The sequence below is a fragment of the Eubalaena glacialis genome, chromosome 2 (genome assembly GCF_028564815.1).
Source record: "Eubalaena glacialis isolate mEubGla1 chromosome 2, mEubGla1.1.hap2.+ XY, whole genome shotgun sequence".
Lineage (NCBI taxonomy): Eukaryota > Metazoa > Chordata > Mammalia > Artiodactyla > Balaenidae > Eubalaena > Eubalaena glacialis.
Window position 1 is genome coordinate 2178194 of NC_083717.1, and position 23537 is coordinate 2201730.

General features: G+C 39.4%; 1 protein-coding gene across 3 annotated transcripts in view; it reads left to right on the plus strand.

The window, feature by feature from the left end:
- Positions 1–23537, plus strand: part of MTPAP (mitochondrial poly(A) polymerase) — a 38921-nt gene that overhangs the window by 239 nt on the left and 15145 nt on the right. For all 3 annotated transcript variants that reach the window (XR_009699463.1, XR_009699462.1, XM_061181532.1), the window contains exons 2-6: positions 5440–5612; positions 6145–6378; positions 7436–7660; positions 13461–13672; positions 16831–17057. Coding sequence is in view for 1 of the 3 variants with exons in the window: in XM_061181532.1 (XP_061037515.1) it covers positions 5440–5612; positions 6145–6378; positions 7436–7660; positions 13461–13672; positions 16831–17057 (1071 nt within the window). In the remaining 2 variants the exon portion in view is untranslated. The remainder of the gene's footprint in view (positions 1–5439; positions 5613–6144; positions 6379–7435; positions 7661–13460; positions 13673–16830; positions 17058–23537) is intronic.

Below are 23537 nucleotides of genomic sequence, written 5' to 3' on the forward strand. Positions count from 1 at the left end.
AGGGTCCCGGCCTCGCTCGGGGAACCTAGGGCCGTCGCCGTGGCTCGTGGCGGCGGCGGCGGCGGCGCGGTGTGGGACGTTCCTTCCTTCTGGGACTGCTTGCCCAGGGATGAAGTCGTTCAGAGCTCCGCAGTGCGGGCCGGGAGCAGAGTTTGCTCGTGTCTGACAGTTGGGCGAAACGCTGTTGCCAGTTACGGTAGTGATGCCACAGTTGAGCCAGTCGCTTCCTCGCTCACAGATGTAACTGAGGTTGATGCTCGCCAGTTGCCGATGGAGGCCGAGCGGAGTGAAGCCTTGATGAATAACCAGGACCCCTGGTCCTCCAGTGGAGGCTCTAGCTGTGCAATTACTGACGTTTGCTTTATTCTTCTGGCCGTTTGGAGCAGAACCAGCTTGGTAACGGATTTGCCTGGGCTGGAACAGGCAGGCGTTCTAAGTTTATAGGCTGGTGTGTTGAGAAGTCCAATCCCCCCTCTTGTGATCGAAGAGCTGCGTTTACGTTATTTACGATTCTTAGAACAGTCTGGCAGGATTGCATCACGGTCTCCATTTTAGAGATGGAGACAGAGGCGCAGAGAGCCAAGGGACTTGCCGCTGAGTTAATTTAGACCTCGAGTCCCGCTGTTAAACAAAAGGTGTTGATTTCTACCATTTCTTGGAGCTGTAGTTTTAAGGTATGAAATTATTTCTGGGAACAGTTCTAAAGAAGGCTAAACAAGTACGGTATTTTCCCCCAAAATAAATGATAGGGTTGCTTTCCTCATCAGACTGTATGAGAGACTCATATTGACAGAGAGTTGGAAATATCACTTACTATGACAGTTCATTGAAATGCCGATTGGACTGTATTTAGTAGAAGCTGTTTCTGTTAAAAACTCTTAAGTGACTGAAAATGTGAGTAAGGCTTTTGCCAAAGGAGCTATTGTGATTTAACATGTGTATAGTGGTTTAAATTTTAGAGTATTTTCATATGCTCTTTGAGATATAAAGCTCTGTGAACTAGGTTTGGAAGGAATTATTATTACTCCATTCTGTAGATGTGGAAACAGGCTGGTACAGCTGGCTGGTAAATGGATCACACTTAGATATTCAGTAGCAAAGATGAGAATAAACCCTTCTGATTCCAAGGCTTCACTTAGTAGAGCTTTGTTGTTTTTCTCAGGAAATGTGTTTCATTTTGTATCATTAGGATAATATGATTGGCTAAATATCCAGGGACTCTTGTGAGGCATAACAAATAACAAAATCCTCATTTGAATTTCTTTTCCATTTTTAAAGAGGAGAAGATGATTACACTATATAACTCACTTAGAAGCATATAATTTTATAATTAGAAGGAGATTGAGAAATCTCCAGTTCAGTTTTTCACTCAGTGTGAGAACTCATTGCCAAAAGTTTGCTAGTTACATTTTATAGTAACAAGGAACACACAGTTTCATACATCAGTCAGTTCCATTTTGATGGGGCTCTAATGGCTGAGAAATATTTATAATAAGCTAAATCTGCTAACTTCCCATTCTTTGTTGGTCTTAGTTTTGACGTAGCTTTCATGGGAGTAGTGGAAAGAACCCTGATTTAAGAACAAGAATATGCAGCGTATTGTTCAGGACTCTGGGTGCAGGGGACAGAAACGAACTCAAATTTGCTTAAGTAGAAAAGGGAGGACATACCAACCATGTAACCAGACTCCAGAAAGAGATGTGACTGCTTTAATAAAGTCGCCTGGATGGATGCGGTCAGAGGGAAGTATTGTTTCCTCACCTATTGTTTGGTGGCCTCCTTATCTCAGGTTCTTCTTCTCCAGTGGGTTGTTGATGGCGATGGCCACTAGCAGCTTGCAGCTTTCTCCAAAGAGAAGAATAAAATGATCTTTTGCCTGAATTTGAAAGATTTGAAAGATTCTAAGCAAGAGCTGTTGATCATCACAGCCCCACCTCCGGGACCAAGAGGAACTGTTTAAAATCCTCTGACGGCCCTGGCGCGTCTGGTGGGGTGTGATGGAGGGTGACTGCCGACATGGCCCCCGTCCGCCGGCCGCACAGGCAGGCTCGTGCTGTTAACAGACAAGGAGGACGGATGCCGGGCCGCCAAACAGCAGCTAAACTCTGCGGGAGGCTACCCAGCTTGTTAGATGTTTGCCTTGGTGCAGCTTTTGCACCAGTAATGCCGCCTGCCCTGTTTATCTCTAAAGGTTATTGTGAGATTCAGAAGAGAATGTTTCCGTGAACACTGGAACGTGCTGCACCGGTGGAAGGACGGCTCTCATTTCTCATTAGTCTGTTTCCAGGTTGTAAATCCCCGCTTTATCTACAGTAATTCTCTGTCAGAGTTTCTAGACCTTCATTACTCCTCTCCAGATGCGCTCTGGTTCCTCAGTATCCTCATATCCGTCACGTCCGGAACAGAGCATGTGCTCCGTGTGTGGCCTGACCAGTAAATAGGAAAGAAGTGCTCTTACCCCCTTGGATTTGGATTTTATATCTATATCTGTCTTCTCCCTTTCCTCACCCCAGAAGTCAAGACATTCCCTTGGCTCATTTTGAGCTTTCATCAAATCAAACTTTTGGTCTTCTTTTGTCCATCTGCTGCTGGCTGAATTTTCCCCCCCATTATGTGCTTGTGTCTTTATGTTATTTTTAATTCTAAATGCAGGACAATATGTTTTGTGCTTATGCTTATCAAGTTATGTTATCAAGACCATTGCAAATTTGAGTCTGTCTTAAAATACTAACACTTACTAGTTTTTCCTCCCAACTTCGTGTTGTTTGTAGATTTGACAAGCCTTCTGCAAGGTCATGTACTTACGCTACCTGAACTTTTTGTCCCCGTCATGACTTTGTCCCGTCTACTCCGTCGTGCCTGCTGCTGTTCAGGGTTAGAGCCGTCGGTCCCGTTCAAGCCTGTCGCCCCATCTGTCATCAGACTTCTCTGCCTCCCTCTCGCGCTCCGTCCCTGCTCTTCCCAGTAATCCAGCTGCAGGGATACCTGCATAATGGTGCAAAACATTGTATACCAGTGATATTGCAGTATTGTTTGTGATAGTGAAAAAGGTAAACCATCTCAGTATTTATCGGAGGATTGACTGAATTACCATAAACACCTAAGAATGTTTATGCAGTTATTTTAAAAATGAGGTAAATATATATCTACTAACACATAAAAGATATCAACAATGTATTAAATATTTAAAAGCATATTACAGAAGAGTATGTACAGTACATTTTCAGTAATTGTGTGAAAAATGTTTATCTCCGGAGAGATACAAATGTATATGTTTATATATGCCTTGAAAATGTCTGGAAAGGTAAGTATCAAACCTAACAAGTGGGTATTAGAGGGAGAGAACTAGGGGAGGATTTATACTTTTACTCTATGAAATTTTACAGCTTGACTTTACTTTTACAATAAGCAGTTGGACATCAGTCTAGACTCAGTAAATATCAGAGACAAGAAGATAGAGGTGGTAATTACAGCTGGAAAAGTGGGTGAGAAAAGCCTGGACCATAAAAAAAAGAAGGACCAGTTGGAAGGGCTGTCAGTAGACTGAGGTCAAAGTGAGTAAGAGTAGTCCCTGCCCTCAGCATGGAAGACAGATATTCTTCCATGTTGTTAAGTAAACACAGCACCGTGACTTACGTTCTTCCATAGATGTTGAAGTGAGCTAGTGCAGAGTTGGAAGCGATTCTGCCGAGGAGAGTCACCTCTTCACAGAGCTGAGCGCGATTTGGAGGATGAATGGGAGTTTGCGGGGCAGAAAATGAGAAGGCGGGCGTCCAGCCGGAGAGGAGAAGCCGTGAAGAGCTCAGAGTGTGTGTGCCGGGGCCGTGTGCAGAGCACTTGTGTGAGCGGGGTGGAGGAGGAGCGCTGAAGGTGGCACAGCTGAGGAGGGGGGCCGGGGGGCCAGGAGCTTTATAGCCGGGCTGTGGGGCTTAGACCTCATCACGAACGCAGCAGGGAAGTCAGAGAAGAAGAGTTTCTAAAAACGATGATCTTAGAAAGATGACTTTGGCAGCAGTGTGGAGAGTGGCTTGAGAAGGACAAGACTGGAACGAATGAGACCCGTTTAGCAATCAGGCTGCTGTGTTCCAGGCCTGAAATGAGAGATTGATGTTGAAGAATTGGCATCCGGAGTAGAGAAGAGGACGCGTATTTAAGAGATGCATGTTTAGCATCTCTACAGTGAGCGTAGGGAAGACGCGCAGTATGTTTGATCAGTTGTTAGAAATGTGGAGTAGGGCAGGGCCAAGAGTGCGCTGGTGAGACCTGCCTCTAGGTGGATGCTGCCCAGCAGGCTGGAGGGTCCCACCGGCTCTTACTGCCTGCCTTCCTCTGTCTGGTCCATGAGGATGGCTTGGGGTTTGCTGAAATGAAGCTTCAGTGTGTGTGCGGCATTTCCTTTATCCATCAGTTTTGTGACCTTTTGAAAGATGAGGCTGAAAACTTTTGCTGATTTCTGTGCATCGGTTACATTGAATCTCTTTGGAATTAGAACTTGAATGATTTTCTTTTTCCTTGTGTTTAGTTCGCTTGTTGATCTTTCCTTTGTGGTAAGTGGATTATTTACTTCTTGCCTATCACAGCTCTTGTCTTCATTTCCTGTGATTGTAAACTCCCTAACCCCTGGATGGTTTTTAATGGGAAAAAAAAACCCCTCTATTTCTTTAGTAAAAAGTATCATGAGCTCTTTGTGGGCAGCAGCTAGGGTTCAGGCTCTCAGATTTCCCTGTGATGCAGAGCACATGATAGTTGGTAACTCATTGTTAATTGTTTGAGCCAGATCAAGACCCTTGACAGAGAAAAACTAATAACTTATTTTATTTTTTTAATATTAATTAATTAATTAATTTTGGCTGCGCCGGGTCTTAGTTACAGCGTGTGGATCTTCATTGCGGTGTGTGGGATCTTTTAGTTGCAGCATGCGGACTTCATAGCTGCGGCATGTGGGATCTAGTTCCCCAGTGAGGGCTCGAACCCGGACCCCCTGCATCGCGAGCGCAGAGTCTTACCCACTGGACCACCAGGGAAGTCCCAAAAACTAATAACTTACTTTAATACATTAAACTTCTAAACTCATTGTCTCGTTGCGCTCAGGCTTGTAATCATTTTTTTTAGGCTTTGGAATGTTATAGCTTATACAGACTTCGTATGTGTGTATTTGTGGAAGTGGTTTTACTTTTAAAATTTTGTGGTGTGCTCCCTTTTTAGCGCTATGCATTGAGTGTAGTCAGTCAAAAAAGAGTGGACAATTTAATGGTAATCACAAGAGAATGGTAACAGGAAGCCTGGGAGGAGTATAGCTTTACCCTTATAAAGGAGAAGAAAGAAGATGAAATAAGGATAAAGTTGGTTGTGGTCAGGTGTAAAATCTTTATATACCATATCAAGAGATGCTTTACATTTTACGTGTATGTGTTGGGAATGTCTTTGTCTCATTCATAGGCTCTGAAGACAGGACTCCAAAAAAGAGATTCTCTGAGGTGCAGAAAGAGAGACGAGAACAGGCCCAGCGGACTGTGTTAATCCACTGCCCAAATAAAATCAGCGAGAAGAAGTTTCTCAAGTACTTATCCCAACATGGACCTGTTAACAACCACTTCTTCTATGAAAGCTTTGTAAGTATTTGAAAAACAATCTAACTTAACATTCATCCTTTTTTTTTAAAGTTATTTTTTGCTCTGTTGCCTTTGCAATATGGTAAAGTTAGATTCTTTTTTGATATCCTACATGTTTCTTTGTCTAAATTTCTTCAATGAGATTTTTTTTTTTGATATGAGAATAGAAATCCTTATAGGAGTACCACAGAATTATAAGCATAATTATACCTGAATCATTTCATAATTTGAATACTTTAAATCGTTCCATTATCTTAGGTGTAGAAGCCAGTGGGAGATCTTTGTTTTGCCTTTTAATTTTCTATTTCAGCATTATTTTCAGCTTCTCTTAACTAATACCACTTTATAATATTCCTTTTCTTAATCTGCTTATAATGGTTAAAACCATTGCTCGTGTTAGAAGCATATCATTGTAAATTTTAAGAATTAGTATTTTGTATGTTATGATAATTGCTTTGAAATATGAACTAAAATACTATGTTAAAAATAGTATTTTGAAATGCGTTCTGTTCTTCTTATGTTTTTGGTATAGGGTCTTTATGCTGTTGTAGAATTTAGTCGGAAGGAAAGCGTAGCTTCACTGCAGAATGTAACTCGTACTCCAAGCCTGGGCACAGAGGCTGCAATTCCATTCAGATCACGTTACTTCAATTTAAAGTTGAAGACTCCATTAAACCAGACTTCTGAACAGTCAAGTATTCAATGTAGGAATCAGTCTTCTCCTTCAAGCAAGAAGCTTTTTGAATTACTTTGTTGTGCAGAAAGTGTAAGTTTGTAGGCATACTTCCCCGACTTGATATGTGTGTGTGTGTGTGACTTGTTTTGTATATTTTAAGTTTTTGTCATTAAATATTCATACTGAGTGAAAAGTAAAAGTAATCCTGCCCTACTCCCTGCCACCATATCCCATTTGTAATCCTCGGAAGTAACCACATTCTTCCAAAGTTTTGGGCCTTTGGATTATTCTGGCTTTCTTTCTCTTGTCAACATGACATATAATTATACATGGCATTCTTTTATAAATTTTAAAATATCTTATTTCTGGTTTTAGCTCTTTTTTTCTGCTCTAGTAATGTTTATAGTAGTTTTGGTTTTTCTTACTCAGACTTGTCAAAGGTTTAGCTAGTCCTTTCCAAGAATATGTTCATGGTTTTAGTTATCAAAATACTATTTTGGGGGTTGATTTTCTAATTTTTAAAACTTCTAACCTTTTGTATTTCCTCTACTTTCTGTTATTTATTTTTCTTGAGTTAAATGTTTAGTTCGGTTATTTTCAATATTATTTTCAAATGTGGGCATTTAAGTCTGTGGTTTTTATTTTAAATATTCAGCTCCAGCATGCACCTTCACGGTGTGATCGTTTTATCACCAGCCTTCTAGGGAACATACAGGACTGTTATTCTGAGGAACTGGGGGACCTTGGGCCTTCATTCCTTGAAGCCTTGCTTATTTCTGGTGTTACTTGCCTTTAACATTGGTTCTTCTCTCCCCCCAACTTCATTTAAATGTCCAGCTTTGTGGTTGCTTTGACCTCCTCTACTGGGGCATTTTACTATTTTCATTTTCCTAAAACAATACTTTATACTCATGGTCTAAGAAAAATAGTAGTTTTAATTCTAGCCAGTTTTTTTTTTGCTGGTGTCATCATTCCTCAGTGCTTTTTAAAGGGCATTTGTAAAATCCACTTTTAAGGCTAAATGTAAAAAGATTCCTTATTTTTAAGGTAGGTCTCCTAAGCCATCAAATTTCTAGAAGTAAAATGACAATTATTTTACATGCCTTAACATTCTCTATATTCTCTTGTTTTTGTTTTGGCCAGCTAGGTAGATGATCAGCTGAACACTCTCTTGAGGGAATTCCAGCTAACAGAGGAGAACACCAAGCTCCGATATCTCACCTGCTCTCTTATTGAAGATGTAGCAGCTGCGTATTTTCCGGACTGTACCGTCAGACCCTTTGGCTCTTCAGTGAACAGTTTTGGAAAATTAGGATGTGATTTGGACATGTTTTTGGATCTAGATGAAATTGAAAACTTTAGTACTCACAAGGTAATTACATTTCTTTAAATCACAAAGTTGTCAGAAAAAAATAAAGGAAATCTTTGGATTTAATAAAATTACAACTTGATTTCTAAGCTTAAGAAACAATATGGTTAAAGAATAGGGTCTATTTGATACTGATTCTTTGGAATTGTAAAGTCTTTCTTTGTATCGGTCTAATATGTTATCATTTTTTTGTGAATATCTTAAATATGTAATAAAATGGTTGTTCTTTTTGAGGGTTGAGAATTTTTTTGGGTAGGCCAAGGTTACTTACTGTGTTATTCAGATTATGTGTGTATTAACTAATTTTTTCATCTGCATGATCTAGTTACTGAAATACTTTTTACATCTCATGATTTTTGTTTCTCTTCATTTCTCAGAATTCTTTTGAATTTTGTTTTATTCAAAGACTATGTTAGCTACGTATAGGTATATGATTGTTATACCTTTTTATTGGGTTGTTCATTTATCATTCAATTTTGTCCATCATCTCTGTAAATGCCTCTTCTTTAAATTCTTTTTTGTTTGTTAAGATGGCTGCTTGTTACTTGTCTCACATACCTTCTCCTACATCAGTATTTCCAGCCTTCACACATGTTGTTACGTTTTGAGTCTAAATAGCAGATCACTGAGTTTTATGCTTTTACTCCGATCCGTGAGTCTTTTTATTTATTATTACTGGTGACTTTTGGGTTTATTTCTACTGTCTTATTTTTTATTTCCTATTTTCTATGCTTTTTCTTTGCTTTTCATTCCTTTCCTTTCCTCCTCCTGTTGGATTCTTTCTTTATTCTGCCCTTTCCTCCCTTCCTGTCTTTCCTGTTACAGTTTAGAAATTGTATATCCCATTTATGTTCTTATTAACATGCGTGTCTGACAGAGTAGACTTAATCAGTGTGTCTGTCATCATCCCAAACAATATGAGGTGCTTTAATTTCATTACAACTTTGATTTGAAAAGCCTTCTGTGTTTTTGTAAAATCTTAGGTTTTTAGGACTGTCCTTTCTTATGTATTTCAAACTAGTAATCATCTCTGTGTAGATGTCCATTTGAAACTTCAAACTTAACATTTTGAAAACAGAACTTTATCTTTATCCCCTTGTAAATATTCTTTATAAGTTTTTATAAAAGTTCTTAGTTATGTGTCACATGTTAATCAGTGGCATTTTAGCTTTCCTGACATTTGCTGTCGTCTAAGCAAAGATATCTAAGCTAATCTTTCAGGTCTACCTCTTCATTTACATCCTCAAAGCTATAGTGACACGGTCCCTTATAAATTCTCACTTAGATGATTGTAGCAACATCCTGCTTTCCACGTGCTTCTCGTGTCATGCCTTGGTATTCCAGCCCTCAGTCTCTGCTGCAGTTATCTTAAAACACAGCTTGGATCATCCACAAGCTTAGAACAGTTCTTCGTTTTGACATAGAATTGAAATGATGTGCCTCATAATTCATTTTAGTAATCGTTTGTCTTTCTCTGTCTTCACACACCCAGTTTTCCAATCACATCATTTAATTACCGGTTGTGGGGCACTTTTAGGGTATGAATGGCGACTGAACCGTAGCTCTGTGTCTTCACTCAAGAGTGCGCTTCCTTTCCGCTCCTGACTGCCATTCCTACACGGCTCTCACGGCCTCGTTCTGACCCCACCTTCTTAAACCATACTTGATGTTTCCCTCTGCTCCAGTCAAAATTAATCACTCCTTTTTTGCAGCGTAGCTCATATTTCTGTCTCCAGATTCCTTCTGCGTTACGTTTAGTTAGTGGTTGATCTGTGTCTCTCACTGTATCCTAAGCGTGGGCAGGGCAGGATCCGTGTCTGTTCATTTTCTCATCCCACACGGTGCCCGCCATACTTTATCTACTCAACATGTAATTACATAGTTGAAACTGGCCAAGAAATACGAAGCACGTGAAAGTGAAACGGGTCAGCCTGATTAAGACTAACATGTACTTGAAATTGTATTAAATTCCTGGCAGGGACATTTAAATTATGTTAGACTATTTTTATATTAAATAAAAGACCTTGCCGAATAATTAAAGTGCATTATAATGTGTGGTAATGGTGAAAGCTTGGGCTCGGGAGTGCAGAATAGTAGTTCTTTTACTTACCAGCTGTATGACCCTGGGAAAGTTATTTACCTTCTCTGTGCCTCGATTTTCCTAGCCGTAAAATTGGGTTAGTGCTATAACGCCAGCTCATGGAGTGTTTGAGAGGATTGCTAGACAGTAAGAAATACATTTTTTTCTGTTGGAAGCAGAGGAAGGAGTTGGAAACTTAGTTGGATCTTAGATTTCTGAAACAGAGAGCTGTTAGGAAAAGATATTTTAAAAGACAGTGCTCCAGTCTCACTAAACAATTTAACATCATTTCGTATGTAGGTTTAACTTATGCAGTGTTGTTATAAACATATGCTCTGAAATATGTGTTTGTTTAAGATTATAATAGCTTTGCTAATAGAAACATTTTAAAAATGAAACATGAAAAACAGGAGCACTTTTATTTATTTTTTATTTTTAAATAAATAAGAATAGATATTAAAAAACCAGGAGCACTTTTAAACTCATCCTCCATAAAGCAGCTTCCTTGACTACTGTATGCAGTTGTGAGCCTCTCCTCCCTTTTACCTCCTGGTGCTCCGTGTGTCCCAGCACTTCCCCTTGGTTTGTGGTTCTCTGGGCTTGTTTTATTCTTCAGCCTGAGTTGAGGGCAGTTAGGAAGAGATTATAATATAATCTATACAGATTTTAACGTGATTTTTTCCCCCACTTAATAGTGTCTCAGCAGTTCAGTCTACTGCATCCTTTCCAATGGATGCAGAATTTTCTATTGAATGAATATACCATAATTTACTTAACCAGTGCTTTATTTGTTAGACAGTTAGGGGACGGTATCTTTTCTTCCCCACTTTATTGCCAACTATATTAGGTAATATTCTTAGGTTGTGCATAACAGAAACCAACCCAAAGCAGCTTAAACAAGCAAACAAAAGAAGTAGAGGAAGCATCCCAGAACCCAGGGCCAGGAATGTGGGTGAGTCTTAGGAAAGGACAGCACTAGGAAGTATAACCAATCAAGAGTCCACGAAGGGTTCTGTTTCTTCTCCACGTATTTGCTTTACTTAATATCTTCCTTCCCTTCACTCCCCTCTCCCCACCCGCTTCGATTTTCTTTGCATTTTCATCCTCGTGCTGTAGACTGTGCCTGCCCCAAAGCTTCTGAGTTCTGTTTCACCCACGTGGTTGCCCCGGGCCCTCCGCTGCAGTTGGTGGTGGAGACGGCTGGCTGGATGGGGGCGTGCCCCCGCAGTGCTCACGTCAGCCACCCTGCCTGGTCCACCTGCGTCGTCAGGGCCGTGGTCCTTTCGGGGGGCTGAGTTCTCAGACAGGGGTAGGAGGCTTTGTTAAGCTAGACAGAGCTCTTCAAAAGTATCTACCACACAAATAATGCTGCAGTGAGGGAACAGCTTTGCAAATCAGCTCATCTGTATGAGCATTCCTTTGGGGTGATTTCCTAGGATTTTAATAGCTAATCAAAATCTTATTGATACATATTTAAAATTTTGCTATTTCAATACTAAAATTGTCCCAAAAGTATGTCCCAGTTTACACTCCCACTGACGGATGTATGTGTTTCCCCTCACCCACCAACGCTGGTCCTGTCACCCTTTTTGTCTTTGCCAGACTGATAATGAGAAATCTCAGTGCTATTTTAATTTCTTCTTAGCTTCTGGAAAACAAGACCATCTCCTTCTATGTTTCTTACTCATTTTTATTTCTTCTGTTAGTTTCTTATTCAAGTGTTTTTGGCCATTTTTAGAATTGGGTGGGCTTTCCTCCCTTCCATTTGTACAAACCCTTCATAAATTAGGGAAGTTAGCCCTTTCTATGACATGTATTATTGTCTTCATTTGTCTTTTATCTAGTAATGAATATATGCTTGGCCTTAAGATGGTTTTAATTTTTATTCATCCGTATTCTTTTGTGTGTTCTGGAATTTCATGTCATGCTTAGAGAATCCTTCACTCTAAGATTGTAGAAACTTTCACCCATTGTGTTGTGGTACTTTATTGATTAAAACCTTTTATGTTTAAGTCTTTGGTCTGTGTTGAATTTACTTTGGTTTTGGACTAGTCTAGTTTATTTTTTTAATGGCCACTTGGCTCATTGTTTCAATAGCAATTTTCCCGCAGTAATTTGCAGAGTTCATTTTATTAACTATTAAATTTCTGTAGTTAGGTCTGTTTGGACTGTTTTCTTCTATTGATCTACTGTCCTCGTGCATATATTTCCTGTTATAACTACTGTGGGTTTACAGATCTTATTAAGATGGAAAGGCTAACTTGGAAAGGGCACATGTATGTTCACAGAATTTATAGTCTATGGTTCTACTCTAGTCTTACTTTATGATATATACTGTAGTATGTAAGTTAATTATAAAAAGCCAGTGATTTTTCAGGTTAGTATTTTATACTCTAGAGAAGCAAAAGAAAACTGAAGATTTTTTGAAAGTATTTTTATTGAAGTATAGTTGGTTTACAATGTTGTGTTGATTTCTGGTGTCCAGCAAAGTGATTCAGTTATACATACATATATTCTTTTTCATATTCTTTTCCATTATGGTTTATCACGGGATATTTAATATAGTTCCCTGTGCTATACAGTAGGACCTTGTTGTTTATTTTATATATAGTATCAATAGTTTGTATCTGCTAATCCTAAACTCCTAATTTATCCCTCCCCCGCCCCCTTGGGTAACCATAAGTTGGTCTTCTGTGTCTTCTGAGTCTGTTTCTGTTTTATAAATAAGTTCATTTGTATCATATTTTAGATTCCACACACAAGAGGGATCATATATTTGTCTTTCTCTTTCTGACTTCACTTAGTATGATAATCTCTGGGTCCATCCGTGTTGCTGCAGATAGCATTATTTCGTTCTTTTTAATGGCTGAGTAGTATTCCATTGTGTGTGTGTGCGGGTGTGTCACATTGTCTTTATCCATTCGTCTGTCGATGGACACTTAGGTTGCTTTCGTGTCTTGGCTATTGTAAATAGAGCTGCAAAGAACATTGTGGTACATGACTTTTTGAATTATGGTTTTCTCAGGATATATGCCCAGTAGTGGGATTGCTGGATCATATGGTGGCTCTATTTTTAGTTTTTTAAGGAACCTCCATACTGTTCTCCATAGTGGCTGTATCAATTTACATTCCCACCAACAGAGTAGGGAGGTTCCCTTTTCTCCACACCCTCTCGAGCATTTATTATTTGTCAACTTTTTAATGATGGCTATTCTGACCGGTGTGAGGTGATACCTCATTGTAGTTTTGATTTGCATTTCTCTAATGATTAGGGATGTTGAGCAGCTTTTCATGTGCCTCTTGGCCATCTGTATGTCTTCTTTGGAGAAATGTCTGTTTAGGTCTTCTGCCCATTTTTTGATTGGGTTGTTTGCTTTTTTGTTATTGAGTTGTATGAGCTGTTTGTATATATTGGAAATTAAGCCCTTGTCGGTCACATCATTTGCAAATATTTTCTCCTAGTCTGTAGGTTGTCTATTTTGACAACTGAAGATTTTTGGTCTGCTTTTGGCTGTGATTGCATGAAGAATTTTTTGTGTATGTGTTTGTGTGGTTATTGATTTTGTTTGTTTGTTTTTTTGTTTTGGGTTTTGTTGGGGGGGGGTGTGTGTGTGTGTGTGTGTGTTTTGGCCAGAAATGACTTAGAGCATCCTTTTAGAAAAGTTGTTTTAAGAAATTCCTTTTTATGAAAAGCTCCTATTTACAAATGTTTTTATTATTCAGGCCTCAGGAAATTTTCTGATGGAATTTCAAGTGAAAAATGTTCCTTCGGAAAGAATTGCAACACAGAAGATCCTGTCTGTGATAGGAGAATGCCTTGACCACTTTGGCCCGGGCTGTGTGGGAGTACAGAAAATACTAAATGCTCGGTGTCCCCTTGTCCGGTTCTCACACCAGGCCTCTGGATTTCAGTGTGACTTGACTACTAACAATAGGTATCGTCTCTTATTTATTATCTTAAATGTGAATGATGTAAGGTATTAGCATAGTTTTTCTTGTACAGAAACAATGGCTTTCGACTCTTTGATACGCTTTAATAATAATTTTTAAAAAATTTGAACATTTGAATTGAAAAGTAGGGTTTTCAATTATTAAAATGTTAACATGCCTAACTAACAGCTTCTGAGAAGACTTGTGTTTCATTGTTCTTACTTACGTAGCCTGATAACAACTCAGAAGTTCCGAAGTATATAGCCTTCTAGCGCACTTGGAAAATAAAGCCGCACCTTGGGTTGTGCTCTCAGCTGCTTCCAGGTGCAGTCGACTGTGTGTCCAAACAAAGGTAGCATTTGCTTAAGTCAGACGGTGGTCTGAGCAGCCTAATGAGACTGCGTAGTTTTTCTTCAGCATGTGTTCATTTTATTATCAACCTGTTTGCTTTGAAACACATGGGATGAGAATGACAAGTTCTTTTATACTCTGACGACTTTTCTTCGGTTCTCAGTAGGGAAGACTTCTCGGCTGAGGAGTTTGCTTCTTTATACTCTCGTGTGCTCATTGCATGCGTTTGGTTCCACTGTACTGTCTGCTAGATACACGATCAGAACTACAAGTAGCTTCGGGAGATCCAAGCTAGAGCAGTTTTGATTAAACTCCAGTGTTCACTAACAAGTCAGTGCTAAGGACTTCTGAATAATAAAAATATATACTGTATTTCTATCATTACTGTATTTTCTTTATTGTATATAAATAGAATAAAATGACTTTTTTTTTTTTACAGGTGAAAGATTACATCATTAATTTTTTTTTCACACACACACACTGTATTTTACTTTTACAAGAGATAAATAAACTGACACCAAGCATTGTAAATGGATGACCACAACAAAAGCAACAATGATTGCAATTACCAAGCACAAAACACACTCATACTATATCATAATAGTGACATTCAGTCCAGTAATCCTCCACTGTCACAGCTCCTTTACTTTGCAGTGAGAATTGATTTGTATATTTTTTGCCTCTGAGTCCTTGTGGGATTTTTTTTTTTTATTCAAACAAAGTCACAAAAATTATAATCATCCTCATCAGTTCACTCAGTCCCATGTAATTAATTTTTTTTTATCTTGATCTTCTGTTAGCACTTTTATGAGTTCATCAGTTTTCCATTAGAGTTCTGAAAATGCTTATTCATTCAGTTCAGCAGTACAGTCAGTTACCAGAAACCTGTACTTGTCAGAGTCTTTTCCATGAATTCCTTGAAGATGAAACCCTTTTATAGGAACATTTTTGCAAAAGCATCAGACTACACCCAGAACGGTCTGTAAATGACAAAAGACTTAAAAATGACCACAGTTAAAGATTTGATGAAAGTTCATAATAATGCAATTGACAAGGAAATTTAGTTATTTCTGAGATATACATTTTAAAGTAATAACTAGAATTATGACTTATAACATTATACCAGAACATATAAGATTTTTAGAAATTTCATGTAATGTCTGAAACATTTATATTAACATATTTCCATACAAATAACCCAAAGAAAGTTTAGTATTAGTTGTTTTTTGTTTGTTTGTTTGTTTTTTTATACAGCAGGTTCCTATTAGTCATCAGTTTTATACACATCAGTGTATACATGTCAATCCCAATCGCCCAATTCAGCACACCACCATCCCCACCCCACCACGGTTTTCCCCCCTTGGTGTCCATATGTCTGTTCTCTACATCTGTGTCTCTAAAAGGACATTTATCTTTGTAATAGTGTTATTTTCATGGTCTTGTTGGTATAGTTTTAAAAATTTTGTTTTAATATGCTTCAGGTTTTTATACTCTCATTGTTTTTTTATATCAGATACCTTGCGCTATTTGATATTTATTTTTCAGCTTAATTTACCTTCATTTACATGGTTAAACATTTAATCACCATGAATTTCTAATTTGACATTTCTGCTCTTTTCCTTAAACTGGGGAAGTAAATGCCGTCCATGGTGGTACTTGGTAGACAGTCTGGAGTTGCTACTGTGAAAGGATGTTGTGCCCTCTCAGTTCTCGGAGTGATTACACAGCATGTCTTGATCAGTAGGAGCTTAATTTTAAAATAATTCTTATAATTCTTTGCACTGTAACCTTGTGACTAGAAAACTTACTGAAGACAGGCTCTGAAGATTGATTTCTTAATAGACATTTTATCTTCATGGATTGTGGTTTTTATAAATATTAAACTTAAGTAATTTTGGCTGAATTTTAAGACATTTATACTTTCTTGATAAAATAAGTAGAATGTTTTCCTTGTCTGTCAAAGGACTAGATAACCCCCCTTTCCCATTCTAAAGTGTCCTGATTTAGATGATAAAGTATAAGGTTATTTTACCTATAATCTACAATGAGATCAAATTGTTTTTGAAATTCAGTTATCAGGAAATCTTTACCCTGGAAGAATTATCATGTTTCTCCTTGTGGCCAGTGTAAATCCTACAGATGACCGCATTTCGTTTCTAGCTACTTCTGATAGGAAGATCAGAAATAAACTTGCAGCTCAAATTTTAATTAATCTGCAGAACCATCGGGCTGGAATGCCTACAGCCTGAATACATTCTGGTGCTGACTTTGTTCATTCTGTCTATATCTTCTCTGATCTAGATTTATAGACCCATACCTGGACGATTTACTATAGGGGTTCTTAAATGCCCCCTAAAAACACTGGAAAAGCAATGGGTGCAACAAATAAACACATGAACTGATAGCTCAAAAAAAAAAAAAAAAGGACTAGATAATCCAGGTGTGCAACTGAAGTGTGAAGCATCTTATTTACAGATGTGCTGGTGTCTTTACTGATAGTTAATAAAGAGTGCTTAGGTAGTATTTCACTTATTAGGTCATGTTTAGGAACTTTGATTTAAAAATTTTAAGCTTTAGAGCTGCATCGTGGTTGTCAGCAGTTAAAAGAATGTTTTAAGGGCAATGAAAGTATAACCATTCACGTTAAATTTTATATTGCAAATACATAATGCTTTTGATGATCTGCTCTTGTTATTCTGAATATGTTCAGATAGAGTAAGATATTTAGATATGTCCCCAGGTATGTGTTTTATTCTACCCTGGGATCATAATTTGGGGGTTTGAAAATTCCTGTTATTTTTCTCTTTTGAAGGATTGCCTTGAAGAGTTCTGAACTGCTTTATATATATGGTGCCCTGGACTCCCGAGTGAGAGCCTTGGTGTTCAGTATCCGATGCTGGGCTCGAGCACATTCGTTAACGAGTAGTATTCCTGGTGCTTGGATTACAAATTTCTCCCTTACCGTGATGGTCATCTTTTTTCTCCAGAGGAGATCACCCCCTATTCTTCCAACACTAGACTACCTAAAAACCCTTGCAGGTGAGACTAGAAGCATCTATTTTCTCTCTGACGTTTGAATGGATAGAATTACCATGTGTTATCAAAACCATGTGTGTGTGTTGGTGGTCATGTATTTTCAAAGCCTTATGAATCTAAAATTTAAGAGCTTTTAATTTTCTTAATGTCCACCAGGGGTCATGAGAGCAGATGATTTGTGAAGCTGAGGCCTTTAGAATTTTTTGAGAGTTCTGTCTTGTGTCAGTTGGCAACGTTGTTTACAATCTCCTGAGCCAGTTGGAACCTCTCCCTTGGTTTACCAAGCTTGGAATGACCTTGGAAAAAAATATATCCCAGATGCAGCTTCTGATAGGATCCCAGCTTCAGAGATGGCTTTCCAAGTCTGAAGCTATTTCCAGATTTCTCTTAGAGATGCTAAAAACTGTTTCATGATGTTTTTTTGTTTTTTTTGTTTTAGCGTCTTTATTGGATCATAATTGCTTTACAGAGATCCTAAATTTTTTTTTTGGTTAAAGCTTATAAGGAATCGTAGGTAAATGGTTTTAAAATTAGTGTACTATTTAATTTATATTTTAAATAAATTGAAATTTTGATAGACTGCTGGATGAGAGACTAAAGTATTACAGTCCTAAATTCTAAAAGGAAGATAATTCAGGGATTTACTCAAAGTGTATACGCACTGCATCTTCTGCCCCTTCTATATATTGCTGCCAAATAATTCTTTTAAAGTACATCCCTGAATCATCCCTGTTTAAAATCACCTTAAAGGAATTTTATTCCCTATAGAATAAACCTCAAGCAGTTGACTTAGCTTGGTGCTTAAGATTTTCACCTGTAGCCACATCCAATTTTTCCAACCTCTTCTCCCACCATTTCTCTTCATGTGTTCCCACGTTTCAGCCAATACCATGTTCATAACATTTCCTCTTAGCTCCTTCGTTTATGCTGTGTGTTTTCTTCCTAGAATGTGCCTTTTCTTCTCTAAATTCTTTTAAGTTCTCTTCCATGCCACTTTTCCTTATTATTCAAATTAGAAGTAATCTCTTCTTTCCTGTGAACACTGTAAGTGATGGTACAGCTTGAAAGTAAGCTGTAAAAAAAAGCGCCATGTGGCAGGTTAGTGGAAAGTAGGAAGTTTTCAGGGAGGTGGAGTGCTGAGCCTGTGTCTCACCTCTGAGGTTGGAATAAAGGGCCTCGTCCGCACCAGTGCCCATCTCATCGTTTGGTGTCATTCGTTCACTGAAGATCTGTTGGTGACTTACTATGTGTCAGGTGTGATTTTTGGCACAGACGATGTTCTCAGGTAACTCAATCTAGTAAAGAGGTAAGAAACAAACAGAAAACATGGGTAGATCTCACCAATAAGCAACCTGGAAATAGCACTTCCTGTTCAATCCCTGCTGTGTGCCCTGATGCTTATGACCGCTCTCCTAGAAACCATTTTGGGGAAATATCATGGACTTTTGGAGTTCAGAAGCTGAGAAAGAGCAGAAGCTGAAAAAGAGGAGGAATTGAGGCAGGTTTATGTTGGGGGCTGACTGCGCCTAACATCGTGATTGTCCTCTTCCAGTCTGACAAGTGCTGCCACCCTGCCGCGCTCAGGCCCCTCGCGTCCCTGCCCGGGGAGGTTTATACTGCTTCTCTCCTTCCCGCTGCTCCGTTCTCAACAGAGCGATTTTCGGAAATTCACGTCCAATTGTAGTATTTGCTCTCTTGAAATCCTTCAGTAATTTCCTAGTATCTTTTTTTTAATTTCCACTAATTGTTTCAGAAAAAGAATATGATCTGTGAACGAATTAAAAATGACATGTTGAGTTTTTATTCCAATCTATTTTAAACCAAATTTAAATTTATTCACATCTTATGGCATCAAAACGGACAAAACTAGTTTGGGAATTCCTTCATTTTCTACTTAAAAATACCAAATTGTTGTTGAAAATTCTTCATGTTAGTTTTTAAACATGGTCAGAGAAATTTTGGGGCCATTTCAGTTGCTTCTTTCCACATAGCACATTATAGGTGTGAATTGCCAATAAATGTAAAGCGAATTTGATACAATTGTTGCTACTTTTTTATCTTTGGTTTTTGAAGTTCTAGTGATATCTTGAACTTGTTGTAAAGGAATTTTTTGTGGATGAATGTATATGAAGGATGTGGTGAAGATGATTTTGAGGAGAATTTGTCAAAATATTTTTTTCCTACTCATTTAAGTATTTTTCAGAATCCATGTTTTTTATACTTTCTGATTTTAACCAGTGGTCCCATACTGATGTACATTCAACAGTATATGGCTAAGAATAAAAACAATGTTAAATCGTGAAATAATCAAAGCCATCTTGGGCACTCCGTAATTAAGCAGCTGAGGGACTTGTGTCCTCTTACAGTCCTTTTCTTCTAAACTGCGCCTCTCATTTGATATTCAGGTAGAGCCGGTCATTTGTGTTGTTTCACAAAGAAGACAGTAAGACCCCGTTTACTCGATTGCCTGCCTGCTTGTTTGTTTGTTAGTAGAAGGCAGCGTCAATTTCTGGAACGCCTGTTAGCACTTCTAGGACTTTGTCAACCACTGTTTGAAATCCAGAAGTTGCAGTCCAGACTTCTTAGCCTTGTGTTTCGGGTCCTTCGTGATCTTCGTTTTCCTCCTCTTCTTGTACCTTCCCTCTTGTATGCAGGTCGGGAGCTGCAGCCCTTCTGCGCTTCTGCACATCTCTGTGCCTTCGCCTGAGGTGGCCTTTTCCTCCTGCCTTCTCTTCTTGCCTGGAGAACCTCCTCATGATCAAGGCAGAGAAGACACGCCCAGTCCAAAGGCTTGCTTGTTAGGTCTTTCCTGGCTTCTCTCTCCCCCCTCCCTCCCAGGAGGCGGTGCCTTGTCGGCTTCCAAGTACCTGGAGCGCACCTGGATTGTAACAGCTGGTGGATTGTTGTCATTCTTTTACCTGCCTGCCTTGGCCAGGCTTTTCTAGGGCAGGCTGTCTGATTCGTCTCTGCATTTTCTGCTCCTGGCTTAGGGAAGTTCAGTAAATAGATTGAAATGGTTGGATGAACATTTTAAAGTTGAAGGTTGTTTTGTACTGAGCATGATGGCAACTTTCGTATTTTGGTTATTCTTGAATATTTGTTTCTTTTTCTTTTCTTAGTCGCTACTACTTTCCCCCATGTGTCTTATTTTCTTGCATTTTCTGCCCTTTTTTTGGCTTTGCTACCTTTGTTGTATTTACTTCTGTGTTTAATGCTTTTAATATAGCATCTTCCTCTTATAATCAGTTGTTTGATTAGAGCTCTTTTGTTTAGGATTCCTGTTTTTCTCTCCCATGACGAATTAAAGGTTTGAGGAAGAAACGACTGGGTAGCATTTTCAGCAAATTTGATGCGGAGACCCCAGCACAGAAGAGAGCTTTAGTTGCTAGCTTTCTGTGACCCAGTAACAATTTATTGAGTGCCAGGCACTTGGCTAAAACATTTTATGCATCATCTCCATTTCCTAAGTTCACATAGTTAGAACACGCTAGAGCCAGAATTCAAATGCAAGCACTTTTCAGAGCTTATACTTTTTTTTCTAACTGAAATATAATACACATCAAAGTGCATATATATATATATGTATGTGTGTGTGTGTGTGTGTGTGTGTGTGTGTGTATAGATTTTCGCAAACTGAACACACCTCTGTAACCGCCACCCAGATTGGATAAAGCACCTAAAAGTACCAGCTGCGCTCCTTTCCGGTCACTGTACACCTTCCCCCAGCCCAGTCTCTTCTGACAGCGTAGATGAATCTTACCTGTTCGTGTCTTTTATGTAAAAGGTATCACAGAGTACATATTCTTCTGTGTCTGGCTTTTCCCTCTCAACATTGTGTTTAGGAGATGCATTCATCTTATTAGTGCATTTGTGGACCATTCATTTCCATTGCTATGTAGTATTCTGTTATATGAATATTCCAAAAGTTTTTTTAATTCTATTTTTGGTGGACATTTGGGTAATTTGTAGTCTGGAACCATGACAGGTAGTGCTAGTGTGACTGTGCTGGCACATTTCTTTTGGTGAGAACTGAACACAGGTACTCATTTCTGTCCAGTGTATCTGAGGAGTAGAGTTTCTGAGTCTCAGGCTTCGGGTGTATTGAGCTTTGGTAGAGACACTGCCAAACAGTTTTCCAAAGTGTGAACTCCCGCAGGCCCAATATACAAGTTGTAAATGCTGTTGGTCTTTGCCAACACCTGGGATTATCTTTTTTTATGGTAGTTCTTCTAATTGCATGTGTCGTGGCATCACGGTTCGTTTTGATTTTCTTTTCCCTGGTAACTAATAACATTGAACACCTTTTCATATATGTGTTAGCCATTTGGGTATCTCTTGTGAAGTTGCTGTAAGCCTTTTGCTTATTTTTCTGTTGGATTATCTGTCGTTTTCTTATTCATTCGTTGGAATTCTTTACATATTCTGCATGTGAGTCCTTGGTCACGTGTTCTGTATGTATATGCGTATCTGTGTATCTCAAATATGTGCACACTTGTTCCCTTCACTCCCTTGATAGTGGCTGATGAAAAGGACTGTGGCTTTTAAAGTTCAGTTCTATCAGAGTTACAGATGCGCGTGGTTATTGCAGACTTTGTGACTGTAACTCGCCCTCTGGGCCTGTGCCTTCTACTCCTTTAGTCTCTCACTGTAGGCAACCACTTTTAACTCTTTTACCTGATCTGTTTAATATTTTAAACCGTATTTCCAAAATAAAATCCTGAATTGCTGTTTCTTGATTTTCCTTTTTTTTTTAGTGTTCAGCATCGTCTGTGACTTCCCTTTGTGGAAGAGGAGGAATAACTCTTCCTCCTGTAGGGCCCTCACACATACACACGTATTTTCCGTCCCTCGTATTGTGACTAGAGCTATAGCATGATCTTGCTGTGCACTCTTTACACTATTGTGACTATGGAAGCACTCTTCATATCTGATCCATGGAGTAAACTAAAATTAATTTCCTTTCCTGCCCAACTTTTTATATTTTTTTGGAGTTAATAGTTTTTAATATTCCTTATTTATTTTTGTTTGCTTAGTTTTTCATGTACTTAACATTAATTGAATCTCAAACTTGCCACGAGTCATCTCAATAAATCTTTTCTCGAAATAGAAGCATCAAATACTCTGTTAATGAATTCTTCTTTACCTAGCCTCTGTTTTTTAAAAATAGTTTTTCATTTTATTTTGTTTAGTCTCATGTTAGAGGCCTTCCGCAGGTGTCTGGTAATCTTTGAATTTCTGCTCATGTTTGAATTAGAAACTAAAAAACTAATCTGAGTCTGAGCCCAGGTGGAGCTTGTTGGCTGTGACACACGATAGAGGGCCCAGCCGGGCTGTTCACTGGGGCTTTAGAGCCCCCATCTCCGGCTCATTCCTGTGGGGCTTCAGGCTCCCCAGAAAGGACTCTTTCGATCTTTTTTTCTGGCAGAAAAGGCCTGGCTACTGGCATGCTGAAACTTTGCCATTTATTATGCCATTTATTGCATTTAGAACAATTTTCCCACCCTCAGCTGTGTCTTGCATCTCCCAGTCTAGAGGTTCTTTCTTCTGCCGTCTCCAGGGTAAACGCGAGATTTTCTGTCGGGAAGAGACCTGGAGTCGGGGGAGGGTCTCAGTGCTCTGTCACCGTCAGGCGTCCGGGCCGGACCTGGCGCTTCAGCCCCGGAGCCGCTGGGAGCTCTGCCTGGACGTCTGGTTTCTCCTTGGCTCTCCTCACTGCTGCTTTAGGGCCCAGTGTGTCCACATCGCCTGCGTCACTGCTGCTTGCCCGTCTGTTCTTCGTCTTAAAGGTGGTGGTTGCTCTTGGCTCTTCTTGGCTCCACCTGTAAGATTTTATGTCATTTTACTGTCATTTCAGTGGTGCTTTGGGAGGCGGTGAAGGTAGACGCCCGAGTTTGTTTTGCCAACTTTACCCCGGAGCGCGTGCTCTGAACCAGCGTGTAGGCTGCCGCCCAGAGGGGCTGAGTGTCACTGGGACACGCGGCGTGATGGGGGCGCGTAGAAGGACTGGGCCTTGCCTGTAGATTAGCGCGGGTGATTGATAGTGAGTAGTCTGTGTTCCAGGTGCACATGTGTGAGGAACAGCATCTAAGTAGGAATTACTCTGGAGTCGAGTGAGCTACGAGGCATTAAAGCTGCTTTCGAGGGGGGATATAACCATGACACTCAGAGTCTTCACAGAGTTAGATCCAAGCACTTGAGAGGCGCTCCCTTGGATGTGCATTTTCAGAAATCACTCTGGCCGGGTGGGCTAGAAGGAAGCAAAATGGCAACTGCCTGAGTGTGTTCCCCCCGCACCCCCCCCCCCAAATATTACAGAGTCAGCCTCGCCAGTGAGCAGAGAGAGTCACCTATCGCCTGCTGGCTTCTCTCATTCAGTTACTACTGACCCGTGGCGTACTGGCAGGCTTGGCGCTGCTAATAGCTATAATAGAAGCTGAATGGAGTTAGTTATGTAACTGTAGCTATTCAAGTTTAATTCCAGTA